The sequence below is a fragment of the Theropithecus gelada genome, chromosome 4 (genome assembly GCF_003255815.1).
Source record: "Theropithecus gelada isolate Dixy chromosome 4, Tgel_1.0, whole genome shotgun sequence".
Lineage (NCBI taxonomy): Eukaryota > Metazoa > Chordata > Mammalia > Primates > Cercopithecidae > Theropithecus > Theropithecus gelada.
This window is the reverse complement of record NC_037671.1, coordinates 41,761,191-41,776,489: the sequence shown is the minus strand read 5'-3', so window position 1 is coordinate 41,776,489 and position 15,299 is coordinate 41,761,191. Positions and strand designations below refer to the sequence as shown.

Sequence of the window (15,299 nt, the reverse complement as noted above, 5' to 3'; positions counted from 1 at the left end):
ACAGAGATCATAGAGAAATTTAACTGAAATAATATGTAAGAAAGCCCATGATACTATTCTTGGTATAGAGTATATAAGAAATTCATTTTTTAATCACCTAGAGGTCATTTCTGTTGGATGGCAGAGCCACCCATATTAATCAGGTTGCATTTTGAATCCACACTCCAATGTCTGCCCCCTCCACCTGGCATCTTCTTCCATGTCGTCTCCACCTGGGAAATGCTGCTCCATCCTTCAGGATCCTTCTGGATGAAGTTCACTTGCTGCCTCCTGCTTACAGCCTTCTCCTACTCTCCCTGAGAGTCCCTGCCTCTCTTCCTCCCTCTCCTGCATGCTGGACACATGCCTCTCTACAGCAAGCAGCAACCTCCATTGTAAATATTTGTTCACTTTTCTTTTTTTTTTTCTTTTTTTTTTTGAGACAGAGTCACGCCTTGTCACTCAGGCTGAAATGCAGTGGTGCTATCTTGGCTCACTGCAACCTCTGCCTCCTGGGTTCAAGTGATTCTCCTGCCTCAGCCTCCCAAGTAGCTGGGATTACAGGTGTGTGCTGCCATGCCCAGCTAATTTTTTTTTTTTTTGTATTTTAGTAGAAATGGGGTTTCACCGTGTTGCCCAGGCTGGTCTCAAACTCTTGAGCTCAGGTGATCCACCCACCTCGGCCTCCCAAAGTGGTAGGATTACACGCGTGAGCCACTGTGCCCGGCCATTTTTCATTTTTCTTTCTCCCTTACTGGACTTCGAATTCTTTAAACCAAGGATGAAAGCTTTAATATTCAACTTTACATCTCTGTCACGTGCCTAGCACAATGCCTAATATAAATAAATGCTTCTTGAGAGAATAAATAGATGATTGTCTCGTTAGCAAGGTGAGCTTTTAATCACCCTTTTTGCTCCTTTGCTCTTTCTCTTTCAAACGCATACAGTGCATGCTGAGGGACAGGAACTTGCCATAGGAGAAAGAGCCTGTTTCCTAAATCCTCAGGGGGACAAGGAAGTGATTTCTTCAGTAAATAAAAGCTGTTCATTAACTTTGCAGCTGATCCCAAATTGGGGTGAGAAGTGGTATATTAGTGCAATCCAAAGGAGCTGCACATGAGCTCTGAACAAGCAGAATGGGGATGGGCAAGGGTAGGGCCGGGCTGGAACCTGGGCTTACACACTGGAGCTGCCCGTGAGTCCTTCCCACGTGCCTCCCTCTGTGGACCTCAGCCTTGCTCCAAGTGGTGGCCATGAAGTCTCTGCAGGCATCCTGGCCTGGCCTTGCCTCTTTGCCTTCCGGCTACGCTTCAGCCACCTCACCTTGGCCTCCCTGAGTGGACATTTGGGAAACCAGCTGACAAGATTATAGCCATCATTCTGATGTCCTTCACCTGTGGTCACCACAATCAACTAACTCCAACTCCAGAATACTTTGTCCGTGATAGAAGGAAAGCCAATGTTATGTTTCTGATGATAAGCCCTTGGCACTTCAGGACCCCTAAGTGCCTTTTAAGTCATCAAGAGTATTAAATCCCTCCAGTGTGACTTTCCCATAATGTGTACTTTCTTCATTTTCAGTCTTTGAAAGTTGGCAATGCATGTAGAATATGTTATGCTGCTGGCCCCGAATTTCTTAATAGGTCCTTCAAGACTCTGTACACAATAATCCCAAACTTCCGCGCTTGTCTCCTCTGTGCCCTCCATGTCCTTTCTGCTCCCACCGCCCAGGCCCTCAGGGAAGGTGCATTTCATGTTGTTTCGTGTTTTCATATTGTCATTTACTTTTGTGTTGTTGGTTGTTGGGAATATAGTTAGTCCCAGTGGGTTGCTCAGTGCCTTGTAGGTTCTCCCAGGAGTGGATGCCGCCACAGTGCCACGGGCTCTGGCGTGGTCCTTTCCACCCAGCTGTCAGTTCACACTGTCAACTCTGCAGAGAAAGCAGAGCCTGAGAGGGAAGAGGCTGTGAACTCTTCTTCCCTGCAGCTTTTTGAGCAGCCTTTCACTCCCCACCCCCACACCCCTTTCACCTACCACCCCCACACCTCTGTTGGTGGAAGCCTGCTCATCAGCTCCCCTGCGGGAGGCAATTTGGGGATTCCACAAGCAGGTTCCAGTGTGGTCTCTGTGGAGCTTTTCTCTTCCCTAACTCCAGTCCAAAGTCTCATGCCCTCTACCGTCTGTTATTATTTTATTATGTAGCAAAAGGCATGCACTGTTAGAACTGGGTGCAGACCGGGACAGGGGAGAGGTATGGAATTAATCCGCTGGCTCCTGATGGGCTCTGCTGGTGAAACGTGCCCCTCAATGTCTCTCATGCACCAGGGATCATCTTTCCGCATCTCACATAAGCGGATTCCCAGGCCTACTCAATTCTAGAGTGTGCAAGGCAGATGTGGAGACAAAGCCGAGTCGTCCCCATTTGCTTCTGATCGGAAAAGGGCGGGGTGTCTTTGTGTGCCTCACCATTTAGACATTCTTCACGGGGCTATTTTTATCAACAGTAATCATTAAATTGGTGTCATATGGGCTAGTCCAGTTACTCACCCTTAGGATGGGTGATGGGACTCAGAGAGTTTTTTCCAGGCAAGAGGAGATGTGGTATGTGGCCCATATGAAAGCCTGTGCAGAACCCTTGGCCTCAGAGTAAGCCTCACTAACCCCGGACTGTGTTCCCACAGCAAGAGCAAGGCTCGGCACCACCCAGCTTCATTCTCAACCTGATTCGTTTCACAGATGTATGCTGAGCACCTTCTAAATGCCAGACATTGAACAAGACACAAGGATTCACAAAACAAACAAACAAAAAACCATTATCTCTACCCCCTGAGAAACTTACATTTCACCAGAAAGGATTGTCATGTGAAGTGACAGTGTCCACCACTGGGCTGTGGGTGTTATAGGCGTATTGATAAGTAACATGGTGGAAAGAGGGTTTGTTCTGCCTGGGCTTTGACGAAAGCTCCACGGAGATAGAGTCACTAGAGGAAAACGTGGGAAAAGGCCTCCCAAGCAAAGGAAACAAGGGTGGAAGCATTTAAAAAAATGGCTCTGTAGATGCATCCAAAATCCAGTGGTAAATTCAGCTCTCACTGAGGGGTCCCAGGCACACATCTGCACTGACACTCATTCCGGGAGGTGGTGAGGAAGAGAGCCTGGCCCTGGCTGTACTGACCGTGGCTCCAGAAGTTAAACTCTGAACAGCGCCCAGCAGTGAGGGTTGGCAAAGGCGATACAGGATATTGAAGTTAGAGATGACCTAGGGACCCCTGCCATTGCCAGCTCATGGGTCTTGTGATTGAGAACCTAGCTCCTGAAGAAAAGCAGAGACCCCCTCACTAACCACAGGAAACAAGAATGAATTGTTACACAGAGACTAAGAGCAGAATTTTCTAGATGCTATCTTTCAGTTTGGATTATAATTCCTTTAACTGAATGCCTGGAAATTTAATAGAAAAACAAAATAGGGCATACCAGGGAGAAATGTGGCACTGAACGATGGCAAGAAAATACATTTGCAGACGTCCCCGGCAATCCAGGGCTTGGCGTTCTGGTTTTCATTTCCTCCGAGCAGGCAGGCGTTCCAAACCCCGCCCCCCACGAGTCACATGGCTGTGCAGGCACAGTCCTGTGGGGTGCAGCGGGTGGCACTGGAAGGGCCTCCTAGGCGGGTTGGTGGCCAGCTGGAAGAGCCTGGGGCCACCTGTCTGGTCAGAGCCTCTCTGCTGTGGGCCTCTTGGAGCCAGGGCTGGTTTTGTGGTCTGACTAAAGTGACAATGAAATTAATAGGATCCTGATGCCATGACTGAGCCCATTTCCCTGTGTCTCCAAACAGGAATGAGAGAGGAAATGTCTTTAGGACGCCAGGAGGCTTTTGAAATCTTCAAGAGGGACCACGCTGACAGCGTTACCATCGATGACAACAAACAGATTCTGAAACAGAGGTAAGGCTGTCTCAGGGAGCAGCTGGTCCTCCGAGGCTCGGCCAGGCCAGCCTAGGGGAGATTTGCTTACTCTGTCCTTCCTAATCTGCCCAACTCAACTATTACAAGAAAGGCATAATGTTTATTCAGTTTCCCATTTAATTATGTCCAGCCTGGTACAATTCTCCTTCATGTGTGAGCCTCACTGTCCCAGTACTATTGGGGTAAGCAACTTTAAGGCAGGGTCTGTTACTGACAGTATCAACATGATTTACAATTCTCACATCATACGGTCATTCTCATCAGCCTGTACTCTGTCCATGTCTTACTGTTCCAAAGGAGAGGGAAAAAAATCTATGGACCAAATTATATTCTTAGAACTGCAGGCACTCCAGCTGTTCTGGAGAGCAGTCCTGTCTTAGTCAAAGAAAATATGTGCACATCTTGTGACCCAGAGACCTTTGGTGCCTTCTCCAGGCTAAAATCAGAGCAGCCAGGATTATCTGCTGACATGTTGTCAGACAGGGCTATGTTCTGGACCCCTTCAAAAGAAGCTTACTCAGAGGTATATAATTTATTTTAGCTAGTCTGTGAGGTATACACATATCCTCAAACTGTAGCAAACAAACTCTATCAGATGTAGGGGTCTAGAGCTCAGAAGAGTGAACTCTCATATGTCACATGGGACCCTGGATCCTAGCACGCAGTAAGTTTTCAAGAACTACTTGTTGAATTAAAATGAGATCCGGGTTTGAGAATCATATGACAACTCAGGAGGCCTAAGAAGTAGATGAGCTCTCAGGAGGACATGTGGGAGTGCTGAGGCCTAAAGAGGGGAGCCATAAGGGAAAGGAGGCCATGATGGAGACTGAGAAGAAGCAGAAAGAAGAGGGGGTGAACCAGGAGAAAATAATGTCCTGAGAGCCAAGTCAAGAGGAGAGCCACCTCCAAGAAGAAGCAGACTGCCAGTAGTGTCAGATGCGACAGAGAAATAAGCAGGAGGGAACTGGGAAGTGCACAGAGATTTTGCAACTAGAAGGCCATTGGCTGGACTGCCAGGCATGGAGGAGTGAGTGAGAAGAAATGTCATTGCATTTAAAAAGTTGGTGATAGATGAAAAACTTTTTTTTTTTTTTTTTTTGAGACGGAGTCTTTCTCTGTTGCCCAGCCTGGAGTGCAGTGGTGTGCTCTTGGCTCGCTGCAACCTCCACCTCCCAGGTTCAAGCAATTCTCCTGCCTCAGCCTCCCGAGTAGCTGGGACTACGGGCACCCACCACCATGCCCAGCTAATTTTTTTGTAGTTTTAGTAGAGACGGGGTTTCACCATGTTAGCCAGGATGATCTCGATCTGCTGACCTCGTGATCCGCCCACCTTGGCCTCCCAAAGTGCTGGGATTACAGGCATGAGCCACTGCGCCTGGCCGAAAAACATTTTTAAAAAGAATGAAGAGAGGTAGCTTAAGTAGAAGGGAAGTTGGTTTCAGGATGGGAGAGAATTGGCTAATATTATAGACCACAGAATAAGCCAATGGTAAGAGAGAGGTAGAGAAACAATAGGAAAAGCTGAGACAGCAAGGCTCCTGGAAGACAGGAAGGTAGGGAATAAAAGCTCGGTGGAGGTTAGCCCTGGAAGGGAGCAAGAATGGAAAAATAAATCAAGATGGGGCTGACATTGGCACACTGAGAAAAGGAGAGAGAAAATTAAAGACAACCTCCATTTTCTCTGTGAAAAAGAAGTTGCGGTAGAATAGGAGACTTGAGGGTGGTGATGAAGGTTTAACACAGCAGCCACAGGGAATGGGAAAGAAGGTAGACCCAGAAGAAGGAAAAAGAAAGGCAAACAGAAAAGCAAACTGCAATGAGGGTCAAAGGCCCAGCCTAGACTATCATCCTGGCTTCTACACTTTACCAGAGGGCAGATCTCAGCTCATTCAGGAATCCAGTGAAGGGAATGGGAGTATATGGTTCTGTATATGGAGGGCAGTCCAGCCCTTCCTAGTCAAAAGAACTACTTGCTTCCCACTGTGACCCAGCAATTCCTCTTCTGGGTATATTTCCCAAGAAGTTCTCATGCAGGTTTTTAAGGGGACATACACCGGGCTGCTGTGAGCAACCTTGGCTATTCATGGCCAAGGAGAGTTGGAAATATGCTGAGTATTCATCACTGGGGAAGTAGACAGGCAGAATAATGCGGATGCCCCATGAAGCAGGATGCAGCAGGTGGGAGTCATGGATTACATGTATGCATACCAATTAACATAGATCTTAAAAGCATAGCCCTGAGTAAGAGCACATCATTCAGATTAATTACAAATAGATCCACAGAAAGCAAAGAAAAACATGCAAACAAAAAGATATACTTTAGCAAAAAGGTATACTTTATGAGTCCCTGGTATACTTTATGAGTTCCAGATATACTTTAGCATATTTTACCTGCAAGAATGGGAGCAGGGCATGGGGATAAAAAGGAATTAATGAGTAAATGAATAAAACAAGGGGATAGGGGAGAAAATAAAGCGAATCCAGTGAAGCTGAGGACTGTCTCCCTAGAAAGGGGGACATATGCACATCTGCACAAATTTCAGCCTGTAAATCCAAGGGTTTCACAAGTCTTCTAATGCTTATCCATGTTGTAAGCCATGAATTTTTAATATGGCCAGTTGGATGTGTTGGGGCAGGATACCTTGTCTGTCTGAGGATAAGCATGTCAAGCTAGCTGCCTCATCCAAAAGACTTCCAAAGAGCCTTCAGCCATGTCTATACGGGAGGCTTCTTAGCTTGCACAAGGAACTCATAACTGGCTTCATATTAAAAGAACCCATAGAGTTTTTAAAAGCTACCAAAGCCTGGCCCTGACTCCCCATATATTCTAATTAAATTAGGGGCAAGCTGAGCATCTCTTTTTAAAAAGCAGATTCCAGTAGCAAGTAGGTTTGAAAACCACTGGCTTAGACAGTGTCCAGAAACCATGAGATCCAGAATCTCTAAGGTAAAATCTCTCAAACCCTACAGGTTAAAAAAAAATTACCAAGTGATTCTTACACATGCTCAAGTCGAAGAACCACTGACTTAGGGAGAACATAGCACTTCATCTTTCTTATTCTAAAGCTGGCATTGTTTCTGGTTCTGGTTTGTAACCTGAGTTTAGGTCTATTTTCAGCAGGGATTGGGGTCTGGGGTGAGTGGGATGAGGATGTTGTGGTTTTCCAAAGCCTTCTAATATAGAGCTCACTTAACTCTGTACAGTAGAGTTCTGACAACCCACACGACAAATGTGCTTTTGAGTTTAAACATACCTAAGGTGTGCAGAATGGGCTGGCAATACCGATGATCCCATCTTCCTTGTGGCCATAGTGCAAGGGAACTAATAAAACTCACACAAGCTTTCCTCTGAAAAGAGGTTTTCCCAGCAGTAAATCCGTCTTTTTAAATCAAATGAAAAGTCAGGAAACTGGCCCATATTTTTTTTAAAATTTCAAATCTGTTTAATGTTCCTGTAGTACTAACCATTAAAGGACTATTTGGTATAGGGGATGTAACCCAGAACCTACCCCTTTCTTAGGATTGGAGGTGTTATTTGCATTGATGGAGAGTATTGAATTATTAGATGTTACATGTTCATATCTCCTTAAGGAAGAGGAATAAGAAAAATGTTCTTGTATGAAAACAAATAACTGCAGAAGCAGGGTTTCAAAAACAGACATCAAAGGAAGGCCTCACAGACGCTCATAGGGCCACTTCCATGCCACCCTTACTTTAGGAAATGCTCTTCCAGTAACCCGGCCTCTTCCACACATTTGCTCCCAGTCCATCTAGTGACAGGAAGGACTCATGTGGCCCAACTGTGAGAAGATGGGCAGTTCTGGGAATACAGACACAGACTGGAGGGGGTTGACTCAGGGTGAAATTCAGTTACGGCTTCCTGCCTCATCTCTAAGCCTCAGCTTCCTAATAGACCTCAGCAACCAGGACCCACCAGCCTGGACTCCCATTTCACCCCAAACTTCTCACGTCAGACTAATTCTGTGGTCTGACCGTGCTGGTGTTGGGACATTATGTTGGCAAAATGCCACTAAATAGGGGCTGGAACTAATTGCCCCCACGCAAAAGCCTTGAATGAGTTCAGCCTCTGTAACCCATAGCAAGTAGGTTCTAAGCACAAATGCGGGGATTATTGGTAACCCACAATCTCTTCTGACTCTCTCAGCCCCACCCCAGAGTATAAGAATTGATTTAGATTTGCAGGAGGGGACAGTGAGTGTTTCCCCCATCCCCTTCATTCCACGTTACCTTTTTTTGAAGAGACAGAGTCTCACTCTGTCGCCCAGGCTGGAGTGCAGTGATGTGATCAAGGCTTACTGCAGCCTCAACCTCCTGGATTCAACTGATCCTCCTGCCTCAGCCTCCTGAGTAGCTGGGACTACAGATACATGCCACCATGCCTGACTAATTTTACTTTTTGTAGAGATAAGGTCCCTCTATGTTGCCAAAGGTGGTCTCAAACTCCTGGGCTCAAATGATCCTCCTCCCTCCCTGGGCCTCCCAAAGTGCTGGGATTACAGGTGTAAGCCAATGCACTCAGCCCCATGTTACTTAATAGAAAGGTTTTTCTTCCCCTTTTTCCTGCACCCTTTGCTGCTCTCACAGGGAATCTCTAGCATCTCTAAGTTCTGGTCCCCAGTCCGAGGAAGTTGTGCTGCCTGTCTGTGACAAGAGAAATAAGATGTTGGCACATGAATAGGATGTTCGCCCTTTGGTGAACTAGAGCATGTGAGCCAATTCTTAAGCCGGATTTTTCAGCAGAGGACAATTGCAATTCACAATCACTACATTTTCTAGGCATGACTCATCCTTATAGTATACAATAATGTGAAGAGAGGCTGGAAACCCCATGCTTGGCAAATACCAGTGCCCAGGCTCTGCAAGCTAACTTTCTTTTGTGGCAGATTTTTCATACAAACTGAATCCGTCAGTCTCAGAGTCCCATTCAATAACAAAAGAAGAAATAAATGGGGAGTTTAACTGCTATTGGAAATGCAGGTGTTGAAAATGTAAACTAAACAAAGCAAAGCACCCCTTCACTCAGTTGGATCCTTCTGACATAGAATCGAACAGCCATCTAAAACCAACAGGAAAACCGGACCGAGGGCGGAGAGAAACCATGTGGCACCATCAGGAGGTAACTCCCATGGCGAGGAGGAGTTTCCTGGCCCCTATTAGACTTTCATTTTAACCTTTATGATTTTTCCCTTTCTTCCTTTTGTATTTACATCTTTTCTGCTGAACTAAAATGATAAACTCTGAGAGCAGAGAGTAGATTAAAATCTTCTCAGCCTCTCCACAATTTTAAAAGCAGTGCTGGCCACAAAAAAAAAAAAAAAAAAACAGGTACTCAAAAAACACTTTTTTTGTTTGTGAATGACAAATTGAAATTGACTTTGAGAAATCTTGGCAGCCAAGAAAATGGCTGGAGAAGACTTACAGCTTCCGAGAAGCAGGAGGGCGCAGCAGGCTTCTGGAGGGTCAGAGGAGGAGCTGATCAATTGGAGGCGAGAGAGGGAGGCCATAGCCGGAGAGATGAAACAGAAAAGGAATACTGGCATGTTTTAAAAAGCATAAGGGGAACAAAGGGTGGATCTTCATCACAGTAAAGTGGAGGCAGCCAGGGCACAAGGTACAAGTTGGAAAAAAATGGCAAAATATAGGTCCAGTCTTCTGTCCTCCTCTCTGACAGGGAAGGGTATTGGATGTTCACGCTATGAAAAAGTAACATATTAAGTTAGTTGTTCTAGACAAGAAAAGTAGGAAAGATGTTGTAGGAACCCTTTGCCCTCAAACACATATTTGCCCACCATCCTCAGGAAGCAATCTCAGCTGGCATGACAGGGCATCTGGGTGCAGAGGCTCATGGGGACTGAGTGGCTGATGAACATCAGTCCGTCTCTTTGGCCCATGGGTAAAAGCAGCCACTGCCCATGATCCCTAGTGAATGGTGTGTGGGGCAGAGCCAGCTGCTTCCCCAGTCATGATGAGTATCTCCGCCGGACACACCCACAGCAGGATGGGATTCTTTCTGGAACTGGTCTTGGAACTTAACGTCAGATTCTCCCTCAATTCCCCCATCCTTTTTATTCCCGTTGAAGATGAGAAACTCAGCAACCATCTTGAGTGTCCTTGACCATTGACTTGCAGAGATCCCTTCTAATCCTTTGGTTTGCTGAGACAAACTATTGTCTGTGGTTACTGCTTCCCACACACATTCCCTCACAGTCCATCACATTCCCTACTGGGAGTTCCTACACTGCCAGGCCATGGTCATAATGAATTTATGACACACAAAACACATTTGCATGCATGCTCTTTCCACATCAACCCAGCCCTGACAGGCATCTCTTTCTAATCCTAGAAATGAAGAGCCTGAGACCCAGCTGCTAAGAGGTGACGTAGGCATTTGGTCCTACTCTGACTTCCAATTCAGTGCTCTTCACTTGCACACGTTGCCTTTGCACACACACTTGCTCACATGCTTATCTTCTTTTAGTCTACAAATATTTATGGAATGCTTACTAGGTACAAGCCCCTGTTCTAAGCCCCAGAGATAAGAGTGAATTAAGCAGACGTGGTTCCTCTCCTCATGGAGCTTACCGTATTGAAAGGAAAACAAGTAAACAGGCAATTCACATATAGTATGCCATCTGCCTACGATGGCAGAAGTGCAGGGTGCTGGGGAGCACCTGGGGGTGTCACGCATTGTAGACCTGCACAGTCCTGGAGAGCTATCCAGAGGAGGAGACATCACTGTGGAAACTGAGGGGTTAGGCAGAAATTAGCCAGGGGAAAAGACAGGCTCCAAGTAAAGGGGACGTCCCCAAGATGAGAGACAGTGTGACACTTGATGAAACTGAGATTCAGGCCAGCCTGGGAAGGTTGTGGGAGATGAAAAGAAGAAGCTGGAGAAGGCAGCAGGAGCCAGAGCATGAAGAGTCTACTTCACTCTGTTAGGGAATTTGGACTTTCTCCCGAGGTCACTGGGAAGCACTGGGGAGTTTTGAGCAGGGGAGTAACAGGACCAGGTTTGCATTAAGAAGAATCACTCAGGCTAAAGTGTGGGGACTAGCCTGCGGACAGGCAGTGTAAATGCAGGGGAAGGAGCAGGCAGTGGTTGCAATAATCTGGGAGAGAGATGCCAGCATTCGGCTCTCAGGCAGTTGGAGCTAACTGGAATGCTCTGGTAGCTATCGAGGATGGAGAATGACTGAAACTCCAGGATTGAGGGAAGGTGCTAATGGAATGAGGGGCAAAGGATGGCATGCGGGTTACTGACATGAGCCATCCATAAGTGATGGTGTCATGCATTGAGACAGGAACAACAGGAAGAACAGGGGAGGTGTTCAGGGCAGGTGATTAGTTCTCTTTGGGTACAGTTGATTTTAATTATCTTCAAGGTATCAAACAGGCTGTTGGATACCTGAGTCAGGAACTAAAGCAGGGCTGAGATGGAAATTTGAGAGATGTCCGTTGAGATAGCCAAGGACACGCTGGCATAAAGGGAATGCCGATAGGGAGTAGGGAAAGTGAGGAGTGGGCCTAGGACCAAATCCTGTGGATTATCGGCATTCAAGGAACAGGCTGCAGAACACGTCAGCAAAGGAGACTGAGAAGGAGGTGCCAGAGAGAGGGGGAAAAAGACAGAAGAGCCAGGCTCTTGGAAGCCAATGACGGAGCATTTCCCCGGGGTCTGTGAGTACCTGCCTGGCACACAGTGGGAGCCATAAAGGAGGAGGCCGGGTGTTGCGGGAAGCCACGCTAGTAGAACACCAGAGCATTGCATTCCTTCTCCCTTCCAAGTCCAGCCCCTGCCCCTGCACAGGACTTTGTGTGCAGGTGACACAGCAGCCTGCCTGCATCCACACTGGAACTGCACCCAGCTACCTTCCATTCCCCAAAGTCAGCCACACAACTAATGCTGCCCTAATAGGAATGCTTTGGCACCAGTAGAAAGAAACCCTCGGGCGGTCGTCAGTGGTCCTGGCTGAGCTACACAACCTCTCTGCCCCTCCTCAAGGTGCAGCCTCATCACCATAGGCCACATCTCCTCAGCAGTGAGCAGCACCTTAGGATATTGTTCAGGGGTGCAATGTCCCCTTGGCCAGAAGTTGGCTTCTGGCCATCTCATGGATGAGGATGTGCTTTTAGAAAATCAGGAGGCAGGAAACTCCCCCTGGTGAAGTTTAGGTGAGCAGAATTCAGACAGAGGGGCAGGAGGAAAGGGAGCAAGTGAGGAGGGAGGGAGACTGGGGCTGGCTGGAGAGGCGTGGAGATGCAGGTGGGCCAGGAAGCACGTGGCAGCACTGATGGGGTCACCCTCTTTCTCGCATCTTTCCTAACCGAGTCTTTAGCCTTCTCATCTCTCCTACCTCCCTTGACACTTGCTCTTTCCCTCTCCACACTCAGGGTTGGGCCTTTCAGAGTTTGTCTTGACAACCAGGGATCAGGAACACATGTGGGTGGGGTGGCCTGGAGTGGTGACAACTTCCAGAGTGACGGGAAAATGGTCTCATGAAGACTGCACAGCCCTCAGACCACACCTCTCCAGTGGGAAAGCCCTTTTTAGCTCAGGACTGGGCTGCAACAGCAAGAGAGGAACAGCTCGTGGCTTTCCCCACAGTTGCTGCCAGCTCTGGAGCAGTGCGGCTCTTTGGAGAGAGCTGACCACGGCACTCAGCGGCTCCCTCTGCCAGGCCCCCCAGACACATCTGGGCACCGCCAAGGCTGGGGAACTCCATCCCAGATCTGTCAGGGCTTCTCTCTGCAGTGGAAAGTCCCTCTTCTGCTTGTGTTATCTTCCTTTTCTATCTGTACTCTGGTTTCCTCTAGCACTGGTGTGAATTTCAGCAGTTTTGCACCCTTGCTCTTGTATTTTCCTTATTCCAAAGCGTCTAAAGCTTCTAGACATCTATGGAATAGGAAATGGGAGGAGTCACTCATTGAGCAATGTGTGACTGTCAGATCCTATAAATCCTAGGTACTAGGGATGGACAGAACAGTGATGTACTAGGGATGGACAGAACAGTGATGAAATGGTCATAGGCCCTCCCTTGGCAGAGTGGAGGGTTGAAGATGGTCCTCATCTTCTGAATGGCCTGCAGCAAATGTCACCTTATCCCTGCCCAGCAGCAGAGGCCATGTGAGCCCATAGAGCCCAGCACGGTGACCTGTGCATCGTGTAAATGTCTGAATTGCATCAAGTGGAACTGTACTTCTCCCTGGAAGGTGACAGGCCATCGCTGAGGACAGGACATACATAATGTACGATGAGCATGACCAGCCTTAATAAGGGAGCCAGGGGCGGAGTCCCAAGAAGCTAACATTGAGAAAAAGTTTAGTCCCCTTCCCTGAAAACCTCCTGTCTGCAGTCCCAGGCCAAGCAGACAGATTTGGAAAATAGCAATGACATAATTCACACTTCTTTTCCATCCAACACAGAGCAGTCGTGGCACTCTGGCCTTTGCTTATGTTGTTCCCCTGCCTGGAATGCCCTCCTCTGCTCACTTCCTCCAACACAATCCCAGGCAACTAAAGTTCTCAAGGATAAAACAATAGGATATCTGGGATTTGCTGGGATATTAGAGAGGGGGAAGTGAGAAGAGAAGAGGCAGGAGGGGAAATAGTTGAAATAAAACTGGACAATTAATAAAATATGATGCTGGGTATGTTAGGATTCATTCTCCTATTCTATTTTGTGTATATTTGGAAATTTTCATAATAAAACATTTTCTAAAAACTCCTCTGGATCCACAAAACCCAGGTCACTCCCACCTTGTACGTGAAGCTTTCCTGACGGCTCCCCACTCACTCATGGACAGGTCACTCCCTAGTCAAACTCTAATGGCATGACTAGCACCCTCCAAAGCACAGTCATTTAATTCGGCCATATATTAGGTGCTTGCTTTCATAGGCTTTCAGTTGTCTCTTTAACTTCATGGCAGAAAGGAGAGGAGGGAAAGCAACTAACATTTCATGAGGGCCCACTATGTATAGGGACTGAACTACATGTTCTCACTTAGGCCATGTCCTGTCTGCTTCTCTAGCACATAGTTGGCTCATCGTGGGTGTCTCATAAACATAGGCCAGAAACATAAAGGAATCACTCACTAAACATTAGCACAACAATCTGGTAGACTAGCATGCAGCCATCAAAGGTAAGCGTCTCATAATATAGGGAAGGACTTCTAAGTGAAAAAAAAAAAAATCAGGGCACAAAATCATACCTGCAGTATGATCCCAACCCTATAAATACTGGCTCTATAGAAGACTGGGTGGATACGTGTATCACATGTGCTTATTTCTGGGTAGAGGAGTACTTGGGAAATTTTTTCTTGTTTTTATATTTTCAAAATCTGGTTTAATAATGGTACATAACAGGAATCAGCAAATTTCTTTTATAAAGGGCCAGGTCGAAGATATTTTCAGTGTCGTAGGCCGCGCAGTCTCCATCACATCTAGTCGACTCTCTCTTGTAGCATGAAAGCAGCCACAGACAATGCGCCAGTGAATAGAGGTGGCGGTGTTCCAGGACGACTTTATTTACAGAAACAGGCAGCAGGCCGGATTTGTCTCATAACCAGCCATAGTTTTACAACCTCTGATATATTATTTGATAATCAGAAAAAAGTTATTTAAGTATATATTCTTTGGTTATAAGATCTTGGTATCATAATCAATAGAACGCAGAACAGAAACCTTACAGCCAGGCTTTACTCTGATACCCTTACATCATGGAACCAGGTAAATTAAAAGCCATAAGTGAGAGAATATGAGAATACAGATCCTGTGCTGGATAGAGTAAAAATTAACAATACCTATCATTAATACCAATTTTCTCTCTATTTTTAAGCCTAACATATTTTACTTCTTTAGATTTTTCTTTTGTGTCTTTCAATAAAGTTTCATCATATTTTAATGGCCTCTCCGAAATCTATTATTTTTAAAATATCATGTAGGATGAACAGAAAAACTACAATTTTCATTTTTTTTCCCCTCCAGATTTTCTGAAGCCAAGGCCCTGGGAGAAAGCATAAATGAAGCAAGAAGTAAAATTGGTAAGCAGATGATATTCTGTGAGCCTCTTTCAGAAACCATTTTCCTGGTGAAAATCAGGTCATGATGTGCCTCCAAATGGCCATGAAGCCCAGTTTCAGGAGAGCCCCTGCCAAGGAAGCTGCTTTGAGAGGCTTCCCTAGGAAGTGTGTGATTCCTCCCGTCACCCAGCAGGAAAAGCACTTTCTTTTGTCTAGAACTTGAACTTTTCATCCTCAGACGGACCTGAGCTCCAGCATCCCAATCAGAGAGTTGTGCTTTTCCCTGGTGTTTTCAGCAGTAGCTCAGCTAATCATA

At 46.5% G+C, this 15,299-nt stretch overlaps 1 protein-coding gene across 3 annotated transcripts in view; it reads left to right on the top strand.

Moving 5' to 3' along the window:
* Positions 1-15,299, top strand: part of KIF6 (kinesin family member 6) — a 375,342-nt gene that overhangs the window by 277,044 nt on the left and 82,999 nt on the right. For all 3 annotated transcript variants that reach the window (XM_025382856.1, XM_025382857.1, XM_025382858.1), the window contains 2 exons: positions 3,815-3,923; positions 14,949-15,004. In XM_025382856.1, the coding sequence (XP_025238641.1) occupies positions 3,815-3,923; positions 14,949-15,004 (165 nt within the window). The remainder of the gene's footprint in view (positions 1-3,814; positions 3,924-14,948; positions 15,005-15,299) is intronic.